Below are 25,737 nucleotides of genomic sequence, written 5' to 3'. Positions count from 1 at the left end.
GATGATTTTTATTTGGTCTAACTCTTGTCGTGAGGAATATATTGCTTCTAACTTTTTCTTTTCAAAACCAGTCTTTGCAGAGGAGTCAATTTGCAAAAGCTGCAACAAAGTGATGCTAACGAAGCATGGCACCCCCATCGATCTGTTTACACTTACTCCGATATTAAGTGTACTTTATAACCTTAGATCTCTGTCTATATATACACTGGATAACACAAGAAGTCCATTGGATTTACAGGCAGTTGGTCTTATTTGGAAATCTGATGCCTCTGCTAGTCATAATTCTTTCTTTCTTTCTTGAAAAGGTCTGTAATTCTTCCATCTTTTTAACTTTGCACGTAGAAATCATGGCTGCAAAGTGTCTCACTACCTCCACACCAGTAATGGAGGCAGAAAAGCCACTCAGCACTACTGACATCAGCCTTTACTTCTTGGGTCACATCCCAACGCAGCTGAAAGGGTCAAGGGAAGTCTTGTCTTTTGAGTTAGCTGGTGTGTGCTGTAGCTGGATATACTGATCCCAAACATTCCCAACAGCAACGCTGTCCGTTGCAGCAGTGTGTCGGAGGAGTTGGTAACAATTTTTCCTGCAGCTTGAGTCTATGGGTGAAACAGGACAAGTTACATGCTGATTCAGGTGAGCGTAAGACAAAAAGTGGGTCTTTGGAACCTACAAAGCACATTTTTCTTCTCCATGTCATTTAATATAGTATGACTCCACTTATTGCTGAAGAGCATTCGGCACAGAGTATTACACATTTTGGAAGGCGCCCCTTTTTATCACTTTGTAAAAGAAAGGACACATTTCTGATACGATTTTTCTTTCATTTGTAATGCATTGATTTTGGTGATTTTAATGGGTTTCTCTCTGGCTACCTGGCGGAGAGGGAGAGCTGAATCAAGCATTGAGGCTTTGGCATAAAGGAGAAGGGACTTTCCTGTTCTGTGAAGTACAAAGATCTCTTCCTTCCCACAGATTAGCTACTAACACAGTGATGCTCCCTTGAATGTTAGTTATTAATTCAGGAAAGCAAGGCTAAAAGGGATCAGTAACATCTTTTATTAGCTCCACATGTAGGACTAGATTAAGCAGACAAGTTTTAACACAGTCTCTTTGTCAAGTCCAACAAAGAAGCAGGAAATGCCCATCAAAGTAAAGACTTAAAAAAAAAATATTTACTGATTATCTGAATAACAATCAGAAAATAAATTAAGTTACTGTTGCTTGCCTAGTACATATGATACACTGACCAAGAAGCAGAAACACAGCTGCATGGACTCCCTAGAGAGCAAAACACAAATTCCTATACGTATTGGTGCCATGAGTTAAAACATATCATGTGTCTTTGTAGTTGCAGCATTTCTTACATGAAATGACGAACAGGCCTCAAATGATGATTTTTTTTGTGCTGGCCCTTGCAATCCATGGACAGATAGCATGGCACCACTAACAGGAGTGACAGATTCCAAGGAGCCTGATTCTCCCTTCCAGGTTCTATGCTTTTTATGCGAGCTTAAATAATAAGAGCTCAGTGCTCCGACCTTGATAAATGTGGCTAACAGTGTGGCTACTTCAGCAGCAGAATAAATAAAGACAAAAGAAACTTCAAATAAAATTACTGTGTAAGATGATACCAAAAGATATGCAGGGAGCCGTGAAAAAAATTCACTGCTAGGACTGAAACACAGTATCCTTAGCTCAGCCTCGCAACTACTCAACTATCACCTCTCAGCTACTACAGTCTATGATTTTGGATGCAGATCACATCTCTAAGAGCTGTGAGATTTTCCAACAAAGGATATATACTCTGTAAATATCAAAATCTGGAGTACAATAAGGAAGATGCTCTACTTTGGTATATATATTTTTGGGCTGTTTTACTCTCAATTATTCAGCTGATTTAAAACATTTTCTATGCATGCTTTTATTTTTTTCTTCATATAATGATTGATACTCTGGTCCCCCAATGTTCCAGAGGTCAATACTGATTGAGGTGTCTTTATCATAACCATGTAAGCTGGTTGAAGTGTTTCACTGACAGCTCATTTGAGTTGCTTTGGAACCCAGCATCCTTCTTCCCATTAACATTTTCCTACTGCCCCAAACATACAAAGCCCTTGCAAGAGAAAACGATGGAGAAGTAGTTTCTGTTTAAGCATTGCAGAAACATAAACTCCTTCCAAGTATTCTGCATTTGGTATTCCAGCATGATACCAATTATCAAGAGTTATCATAACTCATTCACTTTTCAGCAGAGGCTTAATTAAGACTTCTTTGAGTTGTTATGCAAGTTAACCCACCAGAAACCAGTGTTCCCTTGGGTTGGTCAGGCAATAATTTGAAATAAAATCAGTCTGAGTAAAAGAAATACTGGTGTTTCGAAGATCTAATTAAAAGCAGAAAAAAAGACAGAATTTTCATACCTGCAACAACCTTATATACCCAGGTGTCATTCTCCGGAGAGGAATAACCATGATTTCTGAGTCTTCGTAGAATTTCAGCCCCTACAATTTTAGAGCACAGAGAACATTACTAAATCCCAGGGATTTTTTACAAGTTGACCCCTTAATGAAACAGAAAATTAAATCTAATATGGTTTGCTGCAATGCCAAAAGCACTCCAAGCAGCAACATATGCAAACATTTTTTCCTCACCTGATGCTCTTTTCCCGCGAGCACTTATACGCTTAAGGTCCTAGGGGTATATAAAGCCCTGCTCAGTTGCATAACCGGTCACATGGGATCTGTCTGCACCGCTTAGGTGTTGGCAGGGCCCTAACTGTCCCGCCTGGTGCCAGGTATGTCTTGCAATATTGGAAAACTCTCTGGGAATGCCCAAAGCTCATTAACAGAGCAGCACGACAGCTGACCTCCTTAAGAACAAAAGGGCCTAAGCCTGCTTTATAGATAGCACTGGACATAAAAAAAGGAGGTCATTATAGCATTTTGTATCATAGAGTGGCAATGCAAATAGGATTGGATGGCTTTTATGTAACTTAGAGCATATATTTATACCCATAGGATGACCTGACTGGGCAGGAAGCTTAACGCAGCCATGACCTGAGTTGAAAGGATGTGCTAATAAAATAGGGTCATTTGGAGGCACATTTAAAAATAAGTTTTTTCTTTTCTGATAGCCTTCTCTTTTACTCAGCATTATGCATGTTCTTGCCCCTTTTTCTACTTCTAAAGCTTTGTCACTAAAAATACTTAATATCTAATACTTGTTATTACTATTTTCTGTTAACAGTGATTTCTTTTCACTGTAGTAAGCTTGGATTCAGTTCTGCTCCTGGGGTGGTATAGTTCACAGTGTGAGAAATGGTGGTAAAATCTAATTTACAAAATGAATTTCTCTGTCTTTTAGGAGTGTCCATGGATAGACTGTGCTGAGAAAGCTCCTTTTTCCCATTATCAATACATGCAACCTTGAACAAGGATAGCAAGGAAGAATTTGGCTCCAGTTGCAGTTCCACTTCTGAACACGCAGGCAAAATCTTCAGGAGGTGTAAGTCCGTATAGCACCAGTGTGCACAGTGAGCCTGCATCGGTTTTCATCACAAGTACTCCGTAGAATAGGGCTGATTTACACCCCATTAGTCTCTGCTACGGCAGCCTAAAGCTCTCTGAGAAATATTCCTGCCATGAAAAAGCAGAAACACAAAATGTTTCTACTTGGAGAAATACTCTACATTAGGTATTCCACAGCGATACCACTTATCAAGAATTCTCATAACTCATTTACTTTTCAGCAGATGCTTAACTGATGTTATATAAAGAAACGATGCTGTTTCCTTCTGAGGCTCTGGCTTACACAGCACGCAGCGGGCAGATCTCATTTTCCTCTCACCACACCACGTTTATACCACATGAACCCTGTCGGCACCAGTGGAGCTATGTCTCATTCACAAAAAAGGTAACTTGAGTTGAACTTGTCCTACAGCGTCAATCTAAATACTAAAAGCAATACTAAAATACTAAAGACTAAAAGCAATAGTAAAAGACTGGGAACCTGCCAATCTGGGTTTTTACTTTAATATGCAACTTGTACAGTGACACCATGCTAAACCTTAACTGCTGTATACCTCAGCTATAAGGAATACTGTATTAATGGGAAGCTATCAACATAAAATTGGGAGCTGACTGAAGTTAATGGAAAGCGTATCAGTAAATATAAGTCACAGTGCCCTCCTAGTTGCATTTGGGATGAAAATCTATACCATAAAATGGCAAAGGCTTTTTTCTTGATATTGTTTCTCACCGTATGCCCCATGCTAACTTTCTTGCAGAAACAGGAGAGCGTCTGGGCTTGCTGCCCAGAGCAGGACAAGGCTAACGCTGCAAAGTCCATGTTCTTCTGGAAATATACAGAACGCTGAGTTTTTTCTTTAAATTTCCAGCTTTGCCTGCATTCAAAGAAACACCTACATACTGCAGCATCAGAGTTTCAGGAGCGGCAAAAAATGCGTTACTAACAATTTCTATCATATTGTGTGCAATTCTTTCTGTTCAGAGAACGGCAGTGAGATTCCTGTGGCATGGTATTCAGAAAGGGAGAGCTTTCCAACCAAGTTTCTTTGTGCAGAAAATAAAAGGGAAGGGAAAGCATATGCCTTGAATGCCACAGCTGTCTTTAAAAATTATTTCTTGGCCATGCTCAACACAGCTGAATTGTATAACGTTTTCTGTAATTGCAGGTGTTACCAAAATCTGTGTTACTTTCCTGAGGACTCTGAAAGAATAGCCCTCCCAGGCTGTCCTAGGAGAACTTTGAACACACAAGGGGCTGCCTCTGTTCCTTTCAAGTTCAAGCCTCTGAGAATTGAGTCCCAACTGCCACGATGCAGAGATGAATGTGTCCCTCCTGGGCAGGGGACCAGCTAACGAAGGAGGACAACCACAAGCAGCAAAGGGCTCTCTTGGCAAATACACGGGGATGCCACACGCAGTGCAGACTGCTCGCCTCATTCATCTACTAATGCCTTCACTGCTTGATGGAGGCACTGTTTTCTAATAGGCATCAAGCAGATAAGAATGCAAATGATATGCTGGCATCCTCCCCATCCCAAAATTAAAGGTGAGGGACACTTTGAACCCAGCTGACAATATTCACCACCTTGTGCTCTATTTCCATTAAAAGGAGAAATCAATAATGAAATTAGATGTTCCTTCACTGTAATCCTGTGCCTTTGGGACCAGCAAGGGCTGTTTCCCCAAATGCAGCAGGAATCAACCAACAGGAACAACTTATTTTCACAGCGTTAGAAGCCCCTTGACTGGCACTCCCCAAAAAGAAATTTGTGCTGACTTTGCTGCCCACAGGTGCGTCCCTGCCTCTCCGGAGCACAGTGCAGGGACACTCATGTTAGCATTGCCCAACACAGCTTGGTGGCAAGCAGCAGGGCAAGCACGGCAGCATGGGGCTCAGGCCCTTGCTCTTTCAGTAGGTTTTGTGGCGCACACCAAGCCCATGCTGTTGACCACTCCAATATAGATGCTGCAAATATTTAGGCTGAAACTACACTGTAATCATGGAATCATAGAATCATTTAGGTTGGAAAAGACCTTTAAGGTCATCGAGTCCAACCGTAAACCTAACACTGCCAAGTCCACCACTAAACCATGTCCCTAAGTGCCTCATTCGCACGTCTTTTAAATACCTCCAGGGATGGTGACTCAACCACCTCCCTGGGCAGCCTGTTCCAGTGTCTGACAACCCTTTCAGTGAAGTTTTTCCTAATATCCAATCTAATCCTCCCCTGATGCAACTTGAGGCTGTTTCCTCTCATCCTATCACTTGTTATGTGGGAGAAGAGACCAACACCCACCTCCCTACAACCTCCTTTCAGGTAGTTGTAGAGAGCAATAAGGTCTTCCCTCAGCCTTCTCTTCTCCAGACTGAACAACCCCAGTTCCCTCAGCCGCTCCTCATAAGACTTGTACTCCAGACCCCTCACCAGCTTCGTCGCCCTTCTCTGGACATGCTCCAGCACCTCAATGTCCTTCTTGTAGTGAGGGGCAGCCTCAGCAGCGTTGAGTACAGGGGAACACTCACCTCCCTACTCCTGCTGGCCACACTGTTTCTGATACAAGCCAGGATGCCGTTGGCCTTCTTGGCCACCTGGGCACACTGCTGGCTCATCTTCAGCCGGCGGTCAATCAACACCCCCAGGTCCTTTTCTGCGGGGGAGCTTTCCAGCCACTTGTTCCCCAAGCCTGTAGCGTAGCATGGGGTTGTTGTGACCCAAGAGCAGGACCCGGCACTTGTCCTTGTTGAACCTCATACAATTGGCCTGGGCCCATCGATCCAGCCTGTCCAGATCCCTCTGCAGAGCCTTCCTACCTTTGAGCAGTTCAACACTCCCTCCCAAATTGGTGTCATCTGCAAACTTACAAACATATAATTCACGGACTTGTTCCCTTCTCTATGGGCCCCAGATTTCCTTAGCTTCTCTTTCACAGACTGCTGCTTCTCCCATCACCCTGAATTTACTTTCAGATCCTTACATATGCGATCTCCTAAAATCAGGCTCAACTTTTTGGTTTTCCTTGCTACCTGTACTCCATACAGTGATTTCTATTTTCCAGCTCACTTTCCCAGCTGCTTTCCAGTATATTTACTTTTATCCTGACGAAAGGGCAGCCATGTCAGCATTTCCCTCTACACCAATACTTTAGATTTAGCATCAGAAATGTCTCTTCAGAAGAGGGTCTGGTACTGCTCTCTTCTGCTGGTCAGTTCTTGCCATTGCGGACCCTTGCAGCTGCCAGAATAGTGATGGTCTGTGGCACTTGAGAGACTCTGGATGCTAGCGGGCCCTCTCACCCCTATGGCAGTCCACTGCATACGTTTAGATATGCTATTTTCCCTCTGCTTTCTTATTTCTCAAAAAACCCTATTTCTAAAAATTTTTGTAGCCATCCTGAAGGAGAGGGAGGGAGGAGCGAGGCAAGCTGGTAAGGTGCGTGAGTTAAACCACAGGCAACAGCAGCTGGGGAGAGCAGTTTCTCTTACGTCTGTGTGGAAGCCCAGCCTAGGGAACTACAGCCAACACGTGGCTGTTACACAAAGGATGCCCAGACAGTTCCACATGCACAAGGATCCATCAGCGGGGTCTGCAGCTGACAGCGTGCATGGAGTTGCTTTTGGTGAAAAATGGAAATGACAGAGGAAGGGAGAGGTGAGGAAAGGTGACAGAGACAAAAAAAAAAAAAGGGGAAAAAAGGGAATTTCAGTGGCCAGCAGGAAGAGAGGTGATGTGGGTGCCCAGGCGAGCAGCTGCCCCAGGAATCCCCTCCAGTGCAGGAGGGTCACCCCAGAAAGTCCCTTGCAGAAACTACACAAGTCTCATTGGGACCTGCTCAGACTGCTGTTGGTGGTTCCTGCTTGTGATGCTGTTACTGCTGACTGGTGCATGCTGGCTGGGGCTGGTGTGTGCTGACCGACTGCTACACTCCATGCATGTGTATTATTCTTGTATATTATTCCCACACCAAGCAATGGTGGGAGGAGTGGTGGAAAGGTGGGTGATTCTCCCACTCCCACAGTCACTTCCTATGAGAACTCGCTACAGCCACATTACTGGATCTGCTGGGGCAAGGCCACAAGAACGACAGCGCGACAGCAAGAACCTGAGACCAAGGAGGGGAAAATCCTGCCCCATGGGCGGCTAGGGTGATGGGCACCCCCCCTGCCAGGGGACGGCAGGCTGCATACCTGCAGACAGGAGGCTCTCAGCAGCACGAAGGCTAAGGCACCTAAGGCAGCGAAGGCAATGTGGCAGCAAGTGCGCATGCTTATGGACATCAGTTACTTGTGATCCTCATATGCTCAAGTGGTTGGAGCCTATTTGTGGTTGCATTTCTGATCAATAAACTGGTTTAAAACAAGACTCTCCACCGGCTTCAAGGGTCATTAAGCTTGATTTATCCTAGGCCTTCCAAACTGATACAGGGGCAGCATGCTAAAAGAGGATTTCCTGTAAAGCATACACAATTTTCATTCTATACCTGGACAATAAAAGCAAAATTTATTGTTTTGAAGTAATAATTTTGAAAATAATTCAGGTATTTAACTACAGAAGTACTTTCCAAAATTGATCATCCTTATGTAGGCCAGGGTGGAGAAATATGGACAGGATTCTGAACCTACCCATGGCTTCCACTGCTGCTCTTTGTGCAGGGTAGGAGTAAACACAAAGTTCTGTCACTGTAGGCAAGCAAATAAAACAAACTATATAAAGAAAACAAACCAGCAAATCTTCCTCTACACACAACGGTATGAGTAATCCTAGGCTTTTTTACTTAAACAGTTATTACATCTGAGAGTACATCCTTGCAAATCGTTCTGTGCATTTAGCTAAGCTAAAAGGAATTTTGCCTAAACCAAAGGTAACTAAAACACCAGCTCTGCAGCGGTAACAGGATTGGGCACTGTCACCTCATAGAAGAAAGAGATGGTCCTGCCCCAAAGAGCCTACAATCCATGGGGCGGGAGATGGATGCCAACAGATGGAGGAGCATGGGGAAACAAAGAGAATATATTGCTTGGCATGCGAGGCAATGTTCTCAGCTCACTCACAGTCAGATTGTTTCCAAATTTTTGTAGGCGTTGCAGCAAAGCACAGTGTTAAGGAGGGATGTGAAGATGGTTAATGATTTTTAAGATGATAAGGCAGGCAAGAAACAGGAACAGTGTTAGTCATATTGTTGCATTAAACAGTAATATCTTTGCGGAACACAAAATTAGGGAGATGTATTGGAATATGCTGATGACAGAAGTAGGAAATACTGTCAATAAAAGAAAACTGCAATACCGTGCAGATGAGCTGAGGCATAGACAGACAATTGCAGATAGTTCAATCCTCAAAGTCATCTAAGGTTACAGATAGACAGCAGCAAGAGATTGTGTTGCTGAAGCTTATGGAGTTACCATTGAAGTAGCTTACACTACTCATTTATTTCCTGCTGAGAATTGACTCGTTCATGTCCCACAGGTCCACTGCCAAGCGGGTACTCCTGTACTTGCAGCCTGTCTATCCATAGTGCTTTGATACCACTGAGGGACGAAATAATAGAAACAGAAAAAAATTTAACAGCAAAAGACTTAATAGCAGAACATCAAGTTAATTTCTGCTACAGAGAAAGGATAACTTCTGCCATAAAAGAAAATTTTGTTAGAAATTGCTGCAGTTTGTATCTGTTAGAAACTACAGGGGGAAAAAAAAATCCTGGAATGTTTTTTTGAAGTATTTCCAAAGCAAAGGCAGGTAAGTGCTACTGTCACGGGCAGCAGCATAGGCATAGTTCAAAGGCACTAGTACAGCTCATCTGGAACCCAGTTCTGGTCAAGCAGGGCTGGATCCCTCTCTCCTACTTCCAGACATGGCTAGCGCAGATGCCTGCCTTGGAACTAGTTGCTCTAAACTCCCATTGTAATTTACCTATTTTAGACGTTTATGTTAAGGTCAGGGAAAAAAGTGATGCTTGATAGTACAGTGAGTTAATACAGCTAGTGCGGACAGACATAAATAGTGTAAATACAGCCAGTCATGTGAACTACACCCCACTGATTACAGCAGGAGAATTCAAAGTGAAACCGGTATGAAGAACGGCTACTAAGATGACCAAAGCAAATAAACAGTATGTATTACAAGAAGAACCTATTAAAAAAATGTTTAACCTCACAAAAGGAGGATTGTCAGACTCTTCGTCTCCTCTTAGATAATGATGAGCAGTGATGATGTCCTTGAACACTGATTTTTGCCTTATTCCCCAACTACTGGATGCAGTCAATAGCCTAGCTTCATCTCCCCCTACTCAGGGGAGGTCTTCATAGAGGGAAAGCAACACTGGTAAAACTGAGTGGCCCACTACACATGGAAAAGCTAACACATGAAAAGGACTGCATTTAAGGCCTTGCATGAACAGGTACTATGTGACCTGATCTGCAAGTACAGCATCTTTGGGGGGACCATCTCCAGTGTCCTAGTAGACAGACATTGCCCTACAGAACATTGCCAGTCCTGATTGCTACTGACCCATGAATGATCAGTAGGTGAATAAACTCACTGTCAGTTTTTCTGTAGCTAAGGTGTGTACTAGTACAGATGTATTTATTCATTTTACAACTGAAAACCAAAAAGACCCAACCAAAATGAAAAAAAAAAAACCCCAAACCAAGAATATAAACAATGGTCATTAATAGAGAGACTTGGGGTCTTGCAGGACTGAAGACCTTAATGGAAGCTAGCACCTTTCAAAAAGGTACTGCTACACTCACACCAACCACTGGCAACTCTGATGTTTGGGTCCACCTTAATGATTTGTACAGCCTTGCAGAATCTGTAGGTTGGACTGCAACAGAAAACTGGTCTAGCAGATAATGGGCACGGAGAAGCCTGTCTGCCTCAGCTGTGCAAGTGACATGGCATCACAAGCACTTCCTTCTTGTGTCTTTTTCTTAATACCCACCCCTGGAAAGTGGGTTGAGTGTTTAAAACACGTAGCAGAATAATGGCTGTCTTTTTTGAGCAACAGCTTTATGCCTTGCTGCTTCTGAGGTGGGTTCAGAAATCAACCAGCACAACACACTACCAGAGAAGCTGGAACACTATGGACCATCCTCATTGGCCTGAGAATTATCTGGGTGCATACTGGTGGAAAGATTTATCTATAGCCATTATTCTGGGAAGGTTCCCATCTGTCAGGCAGCGGACGGACTTCCAGTAGAGGTCCAGAGTCCCAGTTAACCCTGGAAACAGTTGGTAATAGAGTTCCCTTTTTCTCACAAGTGTAATGCACTGTCTTGCAATGATCCCAGTATTCAGCACATGTACCAACCACCTCAGCAAGGCAGCGCACTAGAAGGACATGCAATGCAATGTGACAGTTTGTGAAGAAGGTGGGTATCATCATTTAAAATAATGCCTTTTTTCAGCTACCAAGACACTGCTGATCTGACTAGGAAAGCCTATGGCGCACCTATGGATATATCCGGATACATAAGACTCGCAAGACACATCATTACTCAAGAGCGCATCCACTCCTGTGATTGCGTGTGCCAATCAGCTGATATTAATCCAAGACAGTGTATTTTTTGTCGCTCTAAAGGAGTGACATACGATGGCTGCTATTTTGCTAAGAAACAAGGCATTAGGCTCTTTCCTGTGAACAGCCTGCCATTTCCTTTCCATTTAGAAGAGATGTACAAAGAGAGGTGAGCTTGTTAAGGAGCAAGGCATGTCCTCTCACTCTGCTCTGCTCCCCAAAGTCCATTGAAATGGGTATCTACACCAAGACACCCACCAGACAGTGGCTCCTGTGCCAGGCTGAACACGTGTTCCTGGCTAGTCAGTCCTCAGTGGGTGTTTTTCACCATGAGAGTTGATATGAGAAATTATATTACAGTCTGTTCATGCTGTGTCCTTTGCTGCTTCGATGCCTGATGAGACAAAAAGCTGGACTGTCAGACTCCATGTCCTCATGGGCATCCCTCACTCCATCTGCAGAGGGTCCCAGATCATGAGAGGCTCCATTGCAGCATCCCAGATACCTTCTGCAGCTTGATACACAGTGTATAGCTATACCGACCTGCGTAGGGTTGTAACCTGTCCAATGCACATATACACACACCCTAGAGCCTTTTGAATTTGAACGACTTGTTCATAAAAAGCTGGACAGATCATTCCCAGCAGTTCTGTATTGCTGTTGGGAAATTTTCTCATCAGTAAAACTGTGCACGTGAGCAGGTGCAGACGCAACGAATTATTGAGCAGGGTTCTTCCTCCTCCTCCTCTACGTCCCACATTGCAGCCCTATTACACACATGCCAAATCTTCACCATGAATCACACAAAGAGAGAGCTTAAGAAGCAGCCTTCTGACATGTAATTCCAGAATTGCAGGTATTTGCGTATGGCAGCTGAGGATAGAAGGCCACAAGATCTCCTGCGATGCCCGAGAATGACTCAGAAGCTTGCAAAGAACTGCCATATTTTATGTACAAGAAAGACCCTAACATACAGTATACTGAGCTTTTCTGTAGCAAGCGACATTTTTAATTTGTTTCAGAGCATAGCCACAGTGTGAAAAAACAGCCGTGGTAGGGATGTTTGGGGTAGGGTCTCTGGAATGGAAAAGGATTCATTCCAAGAAGATAATATAGATACGTTCAAAGCATGACCATGATTTTGGTTCTAATTCTAAAGCACTGATTTACAACAGAAGTACACAACTTCAGTCAATCATTTCACTGGTACCTCTCTCTTCTTTTTAATCAAAATTTTCAGGTAGTCAAAATGTGTGGGTTACTATATTCCATATGGCTTTATAATTCTGAGTCATGAATCCTAGAAAGACAGTTTGTGGGGTTTTTTTTCCTTTTTTTAAAACCCAAACTTTAAGGTCTACACTTCAAAGCACCTGATCTACCTTCTAAACAAACCTGTAGAATCTTCTTTTTGGAAGGGCTGGAACTTGTTCTACATGTGATCACAGTTAAAATGAATCTGGAGCTATTATAAAAATGTAGAATTTTACTGACATTCACCATTCCTGCATAAACAAATGTATCTGAACATCGAGAGGTTCTGAAGTCTTCCTTAGTGGTCTGCTAGGAAAGTTACTTACATTAAGCGGTAATGGATATCTAGATCTGTAACGTCCAAAAATGGTTTCTAATTTAGAAACTATAAATGCTTTGATCCATCCTTGCAAATATAAAGGCCTAAATATACATTGCTGTATGCTGCGTGTTTCCAATGCAACAGGCTAATGAATTAGTCCACCCAAAACACAAAAGGTCTGTAAATTCTCTTGTAAGACTTTAAACTGCAATATAAAAAGATTTAAATTACTGGAGCCTTCCAAGTATGATAGAAAATGCTTCAAAGCTTTAAATTAAATTACATAGCTTCAGTGGGAACCTTGCTTGTTGAATGTCTGTTCTCACACATTTTCTGACATGTCCCCTTGTTTTGGTTCCTTGTAATTGGCTTCACATTGGCAATTACATATGGCTCCTATCCCTTACTGTCTGTATTCCTACTTAAATGTTCTAATCCCTTAAAGAGACATCTATTATTTCTGGCATGGCATTATGCCAGCACAGTTGTGGCTATTTAACATGATTGGTAATCTATTTTTAGGCATAATCCTGCGTAAAGGTACATGTCTCATGTTGTGAACTCTCCAGCCGAACACTGGAAGATTCTTTCATCAACTTAAGAAGAGGGCAAAACAACCTATGCAGGAAATAAAGCATGAAAAATGCATTAATCAAAAAAGGAGTGTTTCTATAATGTTTATTTTTTCATTAGATAGTCTTTATTTATTCTGATTAAGTATTGTGGTTATCTGACTGTGAGGCCAAGCAGAAATGATTAAAACAGAATTCAAATTATCTAGGAGTGGAAAACAAAGCAAGAGGGGAACAGTAGTGAACATCTGCACTTAAGCACGATGCACTGGACTTAGCATGGAGTTCTCTCTTCAGAGATCGTATTTCCCACGGCTCAACACTAACAGCTCACTAGGACCAGATGGTGTTCACCTAAGAGCTCTAAACCAACCGAAGGATGAAATAACACAGCTGTGAGCCATGGAGTGTAACCTCTCACTGGGAATTGTCTCAGTGTCAGGGGACGGGAAGGTGGTGAAATGGCTAATTTTTACAAAGGATTCCAGGGGCGATCAGAGGAACTACAGACCAGCAAACTTGATGTCCTTGTTCAGCAAATCAGTAGGAACCACTGCAAGGAACAGAATGAGCAGACACATAGAAAAATATATTGGGAAGCACTCCATTAAGCTTCTTTAAAGGGAAGACATACTTCACAAGCCCATTGTCATTTTTTTTGAGGAACTAACAAATAAGCAGACAAGGTGTACTAAAGTGAATTTTTAAAATTCATTGGGAAAAAGAAGCTCCTAAAAAGGAAGTCTCATGGGCTAAGAAGATCCTCATCTGAATGAATAAGCAATTAAAAGATATGAAAGAAAAAGTAGGAATGCAGAGTTTTCCCACTGGAAGGAAATCACCAATGCAATCCTACGGGACTTTGTGCTAGGATCTGTGCTGCTCAGCAAAGTCCTAAATGACCTGAAAAAGCCTATGAATAATGGGGGAACAGAGACTGCTGATTCCACTACAGTTATCACAGGGACTAAAATTGAAAGCTGACTGTGCAGAGCTGCAGAAGAGCACCATGATCATGAACAACTTGTGATAAAATGGCAGATGAAATTCCGTGTAGGGTATTGCAAAGTGGTGCACATAATTACTTAAACTGGTAAGGGCCGTTGAGGAATGAAATAACAGTTCTATGAAGATGTCAGCTCAGTACTCAGTAAGAGGTCAAAAAAGCAGCCAGATTATTTGGAAAGGACTGATGAACAAATCAAAGCACAGTTCAAAAAATGCATGGTGAACCTGCATTTTTAATAACATGGGCAGTTTTGGTCCTCCCATCTCTGAAAGGATGAAGCAGACTCAGAAAAGATACAAGAAAGGGCAAAAAAGGTATAAAGAAAAGGAGGAAAAGTTTCTTTATGAAGAATGAGCAAACAGGACTCTTCAAGTTGGGATTTGTCCTTTTACTCTTCTTCCCTGCTTCCTTACCCCCTCTATATGTCTTCCTCTCCCTCTAATGTTACTGTATTCTTACCAACACTTCCATAGCCTTCCCAGACCTGCAGACAAATGGAGGGTTTGAAATACAAGCTGTTGGGATTTTCTTTCCTCACTCAGTTAAAGGGAGGGCTTCCTCCAATCTTCCCATACTCCTCCTCCAAGGCAGGAAATGCATAAGGATTCACTGCCCCCTGCCTCAATATACGAACCAAAACCAAGCTCCTTTGAGTTTTTTACCTCCTTCCTGCATGATAGCCTTGTCAATAAGATTTTTACTGATTATCAGACATTGACTTCTCCAGTTCAGAGGCAGCAAGACTGCTTTTAGTGCATGGCTTCTCTGTGAGTTAGGAACTGCTGTGACAGATTGTCCCACCTTGAAGTTACTTTCAGAACTGATTGTAAACTCCCCCTATTTCACAGCTTATAGAAATCTCAGCCAACTGCTCTTCTGTGATGGTGAGGTGGTACTACTAGTTAAGCATGGTTAAGTCTTCCCTCTCACTTACTGGAAATTTGTGTCAACTTTATTTGGAAACTGAGTACAGATACTACAATAGCCAGGGGGTGCTAATGCCCTGGCTGCTTAATCTTAAAATTTAGCTCCGACCAGTTTTTGAGTCTGATGGAAAACTCACTGCAACTTGAGAGACATGTTCATATTCCCACTAACGTGAGCCAAAGACAGATACTCAGTTACTGAGAAATGCACTGCTTCAATCCTTGGCTCATACCACTTCAAAGACCGGTGCACAGTTCAGTTCAGGAGGAACAGGACTGATGGGCTGTGGGCTGGAAGCTGCCCTTTGTATAGGCTCTACAAAGACTTTCCATGAGATGCGTATCAATTCATTCATATGAACTTCTATACAAAAGCCTTTCCCTGCCAGAGATGATTTGGTTTTTACACTGGTCTATAGGAAGTGTCCAATTATACAGATTATGCAGAATCCTCCTTTGCTTGGTTCCCTACAGTCTGAAGCACTCGTATTGGTTTATTTAGTGTCACATTATTTTTGTGAGCATTAAAAACTCTGTGGAAGGCTGAGTGTAGCATTGTGGAAAAAAGATTGCCACTCACTATAAAAATGCAAAGCACAACCAAGGGAGGGTGCTTTAATTTCAGATAGACAGCTGTAAAATTGCTTAGCAAAGATAGTTGGAAATTTGTTTGTATTTCTTCCCAATTGCAATGCAGAGGTGAATGGCTGTGTACTGATAAAGCCATCTGTCTTGTGGGTGCCTGGAGGAAGCCTCTGCACCAAAGCAATATTGCCAGTTTTACAGCTAATATCCTGGTGCACAATACTCTTGAGCTGAGAGTTGGACTGCAGTCATTTCCACCGCCTTGGGGCATACCATAGAACAGCATGCTCAGTTGTAATGACTCCTGCTCACAAGCACAGGCTGCCAGATTGGGAAAGGGAATGAATATCCCTGCAGGGCACAATGGCAATGCGAGCACACCACTCCATGCACTGAGATAATATTCAGGTCCATGGACTCAGATTTTAACCCAGAGAAGAGAAGGAACAGCAACTGTGGGTAGAATGCTTTTATTGGGTAGGTTTTTCAGATGACTTGCTTATCCTGCATATTCACAAAGAATAACAACAACAATTTATGGGCTCAGGGGAAAAAAAAAAAGTGGCAAAGACTGGCCTAGTGTGGATTTCTAACAGTTTTATGGTTTTTGTAGTATTATAGGGTTCTTTTCAGACTTCTTTGGCTGGCTTCCAACAAAACACCATGCAAGAGACTACTGTACAAAGCATCTATGATTTCTGGATACCAGTAACTCCTATGATTTGGATCAGCCTCGGACAACTGGAGCTGCATCAAGGTTGATAGAGAGGACCCTTAGATATTATTCAAAAGAGTAATTATCCTCTTAGAGATACTTGCTCAAGGCTATCTCATCTTTGTGACTTTTACCTCCCAAGTTTCCCACCACTCTCATTTGAAAGTGCGAGTCTCAGGTTAGCCATGAGAATGTTGTTGAGCACAGAGCAGAATGGGTCTGCGAATCACCATCGCAACCAACAAGGGAAAAGCTACACTCACGTAGCCCCATCTCTCCTTCCCTCCTGTTCACATCACCTCGGTAAGTCACTGTTGCCAGTTGCTTCCCAGGATTTGCCCATGTTCAGATTCTCAACCTACGGTACCTGCAAGGTAGTTTGAGACTGCTTTTTACTCTGTGAAACATGGCAAGGCCCTCCAAATTATGGAGAAAGTGGATGGGCAAGGGCTACAAAGATGATTAGGGGACTGGAACATCTTTCTTATGAGGAAAGGCTGAGGGACTTGGGTCTTTTTAGTCTGGAGAAGACTGAGGGGGATCTTATTAATGCTTCTAAATACTTAAGGGGTGGGTGCCAGGAGGATGGGGCCAGTCTTTTTTCAGCGGTGCCCAGTGACAGGACAAGAGGTAACGGGCACAAACTTGATCATAGGAAGTTCCATCTAAACATGAGGAGGAACTTCTTTCCTTTGAGGGTGGCAGAGCACTGGAACAAGCTGCCCAGAGAGGTTGTGGAGTCTCCTTCTCTGGAGATACTCAAAACTCACCTGGACGCATTCCTGTGCAACCTGCTCTAGGTGACCCTGCTCTGGTGGGGGGGTTGGGCTAGATGATCTCCAGAGGTCCCTTCCAACCCCTGTCATTCTGTGTGATTCTGTGATTCTGTGACTTCTAGAAACACAAGTCAGCTAAGTCCTTGTGTCTCAGGCACCCTGACAAGGACACCTGAAATATTTTTTGCTTTATATCAAACTTAGATGTTTTTTGCTTATGCATAAGGGAATCAGACTGAAAGAAAGGATGTTGCCAGGGTACTTTGACAGACACGCTGCTTTTTTCCCCTAAGGCTTCCAGTGTAGGAGAGAGTTAAAGAACCTTTTGGAATCCTGCAAGGCATGTTCTGTGTTAGCACAGAGCCAGAACCTTGCAGCTGGAGTCTCTATGCTGTTTGTATGTGATGGGTTTATACAGCCACAGATCAGATTCTGGTTAGGGCAATTAGACTTTCCTCAAATAAAGCGGCAGAACTGCATTCACCAGCTTTATTCACATGGAGAAAACAAATCAATGTATTGCTCTGCATATCTCTTATCTTTGGCTCTTTTTCTTTTGCAATTTCTGGTACAAAACACTTCAGTTTTCTCTTCCATCTTTAACTGTGGGCTTCTGCAGCTGGTGCAGGACTGGTACTTCCAAAGTTGTTTTAAAATCCTTTTCCTTTCATGTTTAGTTCCTGTACTAAGTGGCCCTACTGTGACTTTGCTGGTTACTGCACTGCTATGCTGTTATTACTCCTTTGTTTTTCCATTGTGTAGCTTTGGGGCCAGCCTGTGACACAGCCTTGACTAAAGGGAATCATGAAGGTGATGAACCACTGCAATGAAGTGGGAATCCCACTGGTGGTTCTGTCTTATACAAGGATCCTCCTGAGAATCTGCTCCTGCTTCTCTCCGGACTGTGACAGTTCTGGGCAGAGAGGAACTGGGACTTCTCTCTGCCATTTCTAGCTCCAACAGAAAATGTTAATGCCACCTGCATTTTGACTCATGATACCAACTGCAACTTGACACTCCATGAGCAGCAGAAGTTGGGAGACTAAGCTGAAGTTCGATTACTATCTCTGATGAATCCTTACACTGGTCTGCAACAACAGCTTAGGGTTTAGATAGTTATTGCTGATACTGACAGTAACATGTCTGTGCTGTGGCTTGGAAATCTGCTCAGAGAACTGCTTCTGTAAAAAATTGAAAGTTTGCATATCCCACTATAAAACTGTGAATGCAACTTCCTAAGCAAACTTCTAACTCTCAAACCTGTTTTTTTCATCAGTAGTTAATGAGCTTATTGCAAGGAACTTCTTCAATTACCATCTGGAAGAAATGCAACACAACAGATAATGTACCCACTAGACACCTTCATAACTAAAGTCATGGATCACATCTCACAGGAAAAGAAAGAAATATGAATTTTCCTTTGATGTTTAAAAATAAGGAATCTTTCACAACAATCACTCTTAACTAATGCAAATCATTCCCCACAGAGCAACACATAAGACAAATTTGAGAGGCTATTTACTTTGAATACCTTTCAATTATTCTGCTTCCCCTTAAACATACTCTAAAACACAATTCTGTAGTTTTTTACACAGTGTCTTTAGTTTGGACTCCTATCCTTACCTAAAAAAAATAAAGCTTGTTCTTGTAGAAAACTGAAGAAATACTTGTTGACCACAGCAACCATTACATCTTGTGCTATTTAGACTCCTGTGAATGTACCTAGTGCCACATGACTTTCTGATCAAAACAAAAAAGGCATATAAGACAGTAAAGTACATGTTACATACATTAGAAATCCAATAGATGATCTCAATTTTCTGTTTTCAAAAAGAAGGTATAAATAGGGAATCATGACTAAATGATGTTATTTCTCTTTGGATCCCATAAAGATTAGTACTAGTACTCAACACCATTCAACATTTTTATTAATGACCTGTAAGTAAACATAGAATCATTGCTGGTAAAATTTGCAGATGACACCAAGATTAGCAGATAGTCTATATTAATGAAAGAAGTACAGGCACACAAAACAGTCCACCATTTACTAATCTAGACATAGTCAAAGAAAATTAACCTTAATACGGCCAAACAGAAAGTCAGACATTTAAGAACAAGAAGTATGGAACCAGGGACTAAACCCTGGAAAGCAATAAATTTCAAGAGTACTTGTATACTATGACAAATAATTCAACATGGACACTCTATACAACCCTACGGCAAAAAGTGGACCCACAAGCAATGGAGTAGTGAGTAGAAAGGATGGCACTGCTGAGATTTTAAATTAAGTTCTGTGTGCAGTTCCAGCACACTTATTCTCTAAACGGTGGAAAAAAAATGTACAGAAGGTGCAAGAGAGCCACAAAACCAATTTGAAGTCTGTAGAAAATGCCTTAATTCAAATAATTTAAAGAAATAATGTTTAGGGCAGCAAAAAGGAGGTTGCATTGTAGCTTGATTACAGTGTTCAAAAACTTTCATGGACAGAAAATAGTGGCTAGCGAGGGACTACTTAATCTAGTGAATAAAAGCATACCAAGAACTAATAGTTGAAAGTTGAATCTCGACAAATTAAAATCTAAAATAAGGTACATATTTCTAACCACGAGAGTGATTGAGTACCGGAATAAATGACCAGAGAAGGGGCTAAGTCTTCATTTCTTGATGTCTTTAAATCAAGCTTTCCTGCCGCTGCAGAAGACTTGCTTTAGCAAAACCCACAAATTGTGCTTTTGTCAGACGCAAGTTACTGGTCTTCACCCTGAAGTAAAAGGAAAATTTATGACCGGGGATCTCGATGGGGTCAGAGAAGATAATCTCATGTCCTTTTTAGTCGTACCCTCTATGAATCTACCAATTTACTGAGAAAAAACTTTCCGAGTGACTTTTGCCATCTGGATAACAATGTGATCCATAGCAGATTGTAAATCATACAGTAATAAATGTATGTCAGGAACTACTGAGATTAATATATTCTTGCAACATCTTCTAATTTAGAAATTTAGAGTTATTTAATATTTTACACATTAGTTTTATAGTGGGTAATTGAATTAATGTGAAAGGGTTAAGCAGACAGGCTAATGAAACACTGTGCCGTGTACTTAGCTTAATGTTGTTGGAAAAATCAATGCACTTTGGTCTGTCAGTTAGCAATCACAGATTTAATTGAATAACATGTCAAGTATTTTAAACTATTTACCAATGTAAATAGAATCCAGCACTATAGTAATGGTAATAAGCTCAGATGCTTTCCCTGAATTCCAATCAGATTTGAACATCACCTTCATTTTAAGCTTCAACATGCCAGACAGAGATCAAACAGCTATCATTATGTCTACAGAGTCTGGCGACTACTCCTGTGATTCTGCTTTTTGCTATTGATTCACTCTCTAGAACACAGGGAATGGGTAATCAGTTTGATATTCCTAGCAATGGTTACTCCTTCTCTGTGCATTTATATTCACTTCCACTTCATTATTGTTACTGGGAGGAGGAATAAATCACACAGCAATCTTTTACTGAGCCTATCTGAGAAGTGGTGGAGGCCATTTTGTGCATGACTGCATGAAGGGAACAAGAAAAGCAGAAGAAGCACCTCCTCAGCTTGTGTCGGGTGAGTTCCAAGCACAGCGGTACAACAGCTCCTTAGACTTCTTCTCTTTCTCCCTTTTACCACTCCCAGGCAATGGTTTCCCAACAGAAGATATGAAAGCAGCAAGGAGGGGGGGTCACAGCCCTGTCCGAGTTGAAGGAGCTTGCCACTGCCAGACCAGCACCAGGAGTAGGTGATGTTTTGGTTATGCAACATGTATATATATTCCTGTCCCTTTCTCAGATACAGTAAATTAATTTTTTTTTACAAGATCCAGATGTCTGCAATGCAGATGTTTCCACCTGACCTACCTGTTTATGCTCCCATAACAGTCAACATAAAGACATAAGTCCTCCTATTTGTACCATTGTTCTTATCCCAAAATAGATGTCTAGAGGCAATCAGTTATACTGGGCTGTACAAGTATCTATTTCATCCCAGTGATTATAAACTTCTTTAGAATAGGCAGCTTAGATGGAAACATCTACACTGTAGACATCTAAAGTTAGGAGAATTTAATCCCACCCTGAATGCCTCCAAGCTCTCCTTAGCAAGGTGCAGATAAACACTGCCTCCAAAGTGTCTACGAGGGAGAACCAGGTCCCTGTTTTACTATATTGATCATGTGTGCAATGTAAAATTATATCATTTTTAACTATCATCAGCCTTGTTTACATGTCCTAGCATATTCTTGATTGTAGTTAAGTTCCTCTAGCACACTGGCACCTCAGATGTAATAGAAATTCACTGTGCTGGGTGCTGTGCAGCAGGCCAATCTCTCCATCAAATTGCTACTAGTTTAAGAAAGGAAAAAACAGATGAGAAAATAGGCAGATTGATGTGGGAGTACACAGATACAATAAGGCAACGTTAGTCAGCACAGTAGGCAGTTGTCTTAGAACACTGCTGACCTAGCTGTTGCCAAGCTTTTGGGCAGCATCATGGCAAAGGAGAGTTTTAAAGAAGGGAAGGTAAATGATAGAAAGACTGCTCCGTAGAGAGCTGTGGAAGGCATTGTCGCAAAAAGCACAAATGTGTTAATCTGAAAATGTAGCAAGTGGGTGATGGAAACTAGTACCAGAGGCTGAAAGGATGGAGGAATCATCTATGCACTGTCTGAGGGACTGAGAAGACTGGAAAAGATCTTGAAAGTGAAGAAACCAGCCTCTAGTTGATGCAACAGAAAAAAAGGTATTGAACCACAGATTCATTCCGTCTCTATTTTTGTGTAGTCCTCTTCAATCTTAGATAACACTTTTTTTTTTTGCATTATGTATCCTAAAACAGGATGTAGCATTGCAGTAATAATGTAAAAGAGAACTACAGCTTGCTTATACATTCTACAAATGTATACAGTTCATGAAAATGACTACAGACTATTAATTCTACAAAGTTAAGCACTCAACTTGGAGAACGTCCTTATTAAAGCTATAAATTTGACCTTGACTGAGTGGTGCATATACACTGTTTTCAAATAATCATAGAATATATAGTTTTCTCCTAGATCGTTAGAGATAGTAAACATACACAGCATTGGTAAATGTCTGCTTTTTCTTTATACTTATGTAGTGTTTCCCCTCCCAGCTTCGTTCAGCATATATCTAGCAGTTTAAAAATACACATTTTTTCATCTAAGAAAAACATATATATTAAAAATCATGAAATACTCAGACATTATAATTAGCCTATTCAACAAAAATTACTTAGATGCAATGCAGAGGATAAAGTAGTTAACAGTGAAGCTAAATTAGCTGCATAAAGATATGCAATGCAGCCCTCCTTAGGTGCAATCTAGGGCTGAAGCAACTAATCAAAACATCTACATAGCTATAACTAGAGGTTGGCCTAAATATTAAATATAATGCATTTTTCTAATCTTACAGTTTGCTGTTTTTTTCACTACCACTCTTTGTTATTATACTTAATGTGTAGCATACTGTACAAGCATAACATGTACCACTTTCCACTCTATGTCTGTGGACTGGTTTTATGATACACCAGATATTACTGAGTGAAATATGTTTTCTTCGGTCAAAGACAGCTTAGCAATTTTCTGCCTTCATGCTGCCATTCACCACTTTTTTCCTTCCTTGTCTTTTTCTTTTAAAGTCTTTTTTTTCCCAGATGTCATTTCTGAGATTCAGCCTACTGAGTAGTGCCCCCCAGCCAGCTGCCACAGAAAACACATTAAGGAATTCATAGCTCTACATGATTGTAAAGCATTAGATAAAATATTGTACCACTTATGAAGCAGTAAAAATCTGTAACATTAGAGACTGATTCCCACATTACATATCCACAAAAGACAATAATTAAGGTCTTACAGGCAATTTTAAGAATAAAACATATACCTATATACAGAGATAATGGCTTTGAACTCATACCCTTGCATACAAGTGTAGTGACTAGCTATTCACTAATACAGATGCCCAAAAGTACTTCAACCTCTGTGGTTTTCCTTGTACACAGAGCCTAGGGAAGGGACCACCACCTACTCAGGGGCCGACTTCTCTCCCACTGTGCTGCTGTTCCTTCCTTACTATGTAATGTTTAATTATGCAAACTAGAAAGTTAACTCTTGAAACCACACGCAGGCTACTTTCTAGTTGATCCTTAAATTCCTCCTACTGTTGGAGTCTATGTAGGTTTTAAAAACAAAATTTTAAAGTTCTATCTTCCCAGAAGTTTGAAATATGCTGATAATAGTGTCTGTACAGTTCAATCTGAAGTTCTCTGATGCAAAGTCCACTAAAAAACCTCTTCCACGCCTCTAGAAATTCTACACGATACTGCACATTCATTAGACCGAATGATGCGGAAGAAGCAAAAATTCAAGGACATCTCCTTTGCCATTTATGAGTTTAGCATGAAAATCCAAAGTGATAAATGTTTCATTGCTATGTTGAAGGAGCCATGTATAGTGAAATGTTAAACACACTGTGTTCACTGGTGGATATTAATTTAAATTTTTCAGTTTTCATATCCCAGCCGTATTGGTTATACTGCTACTCAAATAAACCATAAAAGGTGTAGGGAAATTCAGCACCATTTCTTTTAGAGAAGCAGCACAGAAAAGTGACCAGGTATTAAAATTCTGGTGTATGAAATATTTTTGACTGCAAATAGGATGTTAAACATGGAACCCAACAATCCTTCCCCCATGCCTTTTTTATTACATTGCCTAATTGATATTATTATAGGATGAGTAATGTCCATTTCTTTTGCTTTTAAACTATATCTTTCTGCTGTGTTCTTTCATGTATTGCTCTTAAGCGTCCTTACACATGTTGCAGTTCAGCACACCATTATTTGGCACATTTGTTTCAGAAACAAATACACTCTTATGTGATTGTATTTATCTACAGTGAAAATCTACAATTCATCCGCTTGAATTTGGTCAAGTTTTCTAAACTCTCCAACATCTCAGATTTTACTTTATCCTCTACTCTTTATAAATCCCTGTTAGTGTAATAGTGGCAGGTTTGATAAGTGTAAGATTCAGCTCCTATTGCAGGTCATTTACAAAGACATCAGATATCACTGACTCTAACTAGCTACGCTCTGAAACTGTTCCCAGGCTTGCTTTGTTAGGACCAGCTGATTTCTGCACAGAATATATGGCTCTTACAGTGGTTAAAGAGAAAGGAAAAAAGCGAGACTGAAAGCAGTCTTTTCCCCATTATTACCTGTTCCAAACAAAGTACGTTTTTGACCTGAGAAATTTTACTCACATTCTGGGATTAGACTACTGATAATACAAAATATTTCTGTTTGGCAAAGATACCCAAATCTGCTCTTCTGTATGCAGCTCTTTAGAATTCAGCGTAATTTTAAAAATTTCTTTAATATTATGAGAAATGGCCAAACACTGAAACAGAAATAATAAAGAGAAATTAAAGAAATAAACAAAGCTGTGAGACGAGTGCATGAATGCTTGTGAGATGAGTGTGTGAATGTGTGATAGCGTGTGTCAGGCTGGACTAGCTGGTGAGTAGGAGACCTGTAAAGCAGGTAAGAGGGCCTAGGATCCAGGAAGGGATATGAGAGAGGCTGGGGGCCTGTGCTGATCTTCGAGGGATCTGCAAATGGGGGTACGCTTGTGAATCTAGCAAGTGAAGGGCATGTGTGTTTTCACTCATGAACTTCAATCCAGTTGGCCAGAGAAGATGACTGTACTTGTGTTTTATGTGAGTCCTGGCAGGGTTACTCATGGGTGTTGTTAAAGGCAGTGCCCTGTCTGTGGCAGCCTGTGTAGTCAGCCGTGTGACTGTCATGTGCGTGTGGCCCTGAGATATGTACTAAGCATCACTACCGGCTGAACCTGGAAATATGAAAGCTGCAGTTGCCTCCACTGGCGTGGGACAGAGAGACATCCAGGTCTCCAGCTTGGGATCCAGAGGACCAGGAGGAGGAATCCCCAGGTCCTGGGGTCCACCCAAGGCAACAGCCTTATAACATCCCTCAGCACCGTCACTTGAGTATCAAGAAACGCTACAGTTGTTTTTATGGTCCTAATTTGACCTCGTTTGTACTTGTGTTTCAAAATGCTGTCTTTAATTACATGATCTCATTTATTTTTTCATATTCAGTATATAGGACAGATGATGCTTACCTAATGAGTTGCTGCATATCCTTTTTGTGCAGTTCCTCGGCCTCATTTACTGCATGACATTCAAACCTTAATCTGAGAATGAAGTGATTGATTTCCTGTGGGGTCTGTCAATAGAGTAACTAGGTGCTTCACATTCAAGTGATATTTTCTTCATTCTTCAGATGTGGGACTGAGGCACACAGCATCTTAGCGAAAAGTCACAGCTACAGTTCAGTGCCTATGTGTTAGCAAGTCAGGAGCATTAAAACAGGGAACACACTATTAGTTTCTCCTCTGCAAAGTCTGGTTTAAATATCTTTCATAGCAGACAGACTTAAGTTCTCCA

At 41.4% G+C, this 25,737-nt stretch overlaps 1 protein-coding gene across 1 annotated transcript in view; it reads right to left on the bottom strand.

Moving 5' to 3' along the window:
* Nucleotides 1-403: 403 nt before the first annotated feature.
* ERICH1 (glutamate rich 1) overlaps nt 404-25,737 on the bottom strand; it is a 108,365-nt gene continuing 83,031 nt past the window's right edge. Inside the window, exons 6-7 of the mRNA XM_059831768.1 lie at nt 2,425-2,505; nt 404-600 (exon numbers count right to left, since the gene is read on the bottom strand). Of these exons, the coding sequence (XP_059687751.1) occupies nt 437-600; nt 2,425-2,505 (245 nt within the window). The 3' untranslated portion in view covers nt 404-436. The remainder of the gene's footprint in view (nt 601-2,424; nt 2,506-25,737) is intronic.

Source organism: Gavia stellata, chromosome 2, assembly GCF_030936135.1.
Source record: "Gavia stellata isolate bGavSte3 chromosome 2, bGavSte3.hap2, whole genome shotgun sequence".
Taxonomy (NCBI): domain Eukaryota; kingdom Metazoa; phylum Chordata; class Aves; order Gaviiformes; family Gaviidae; genus Gavia; species Gavia stellata.
This window is presented reverse-complemented; position numbering and strand designations above follow the sequence as displayed.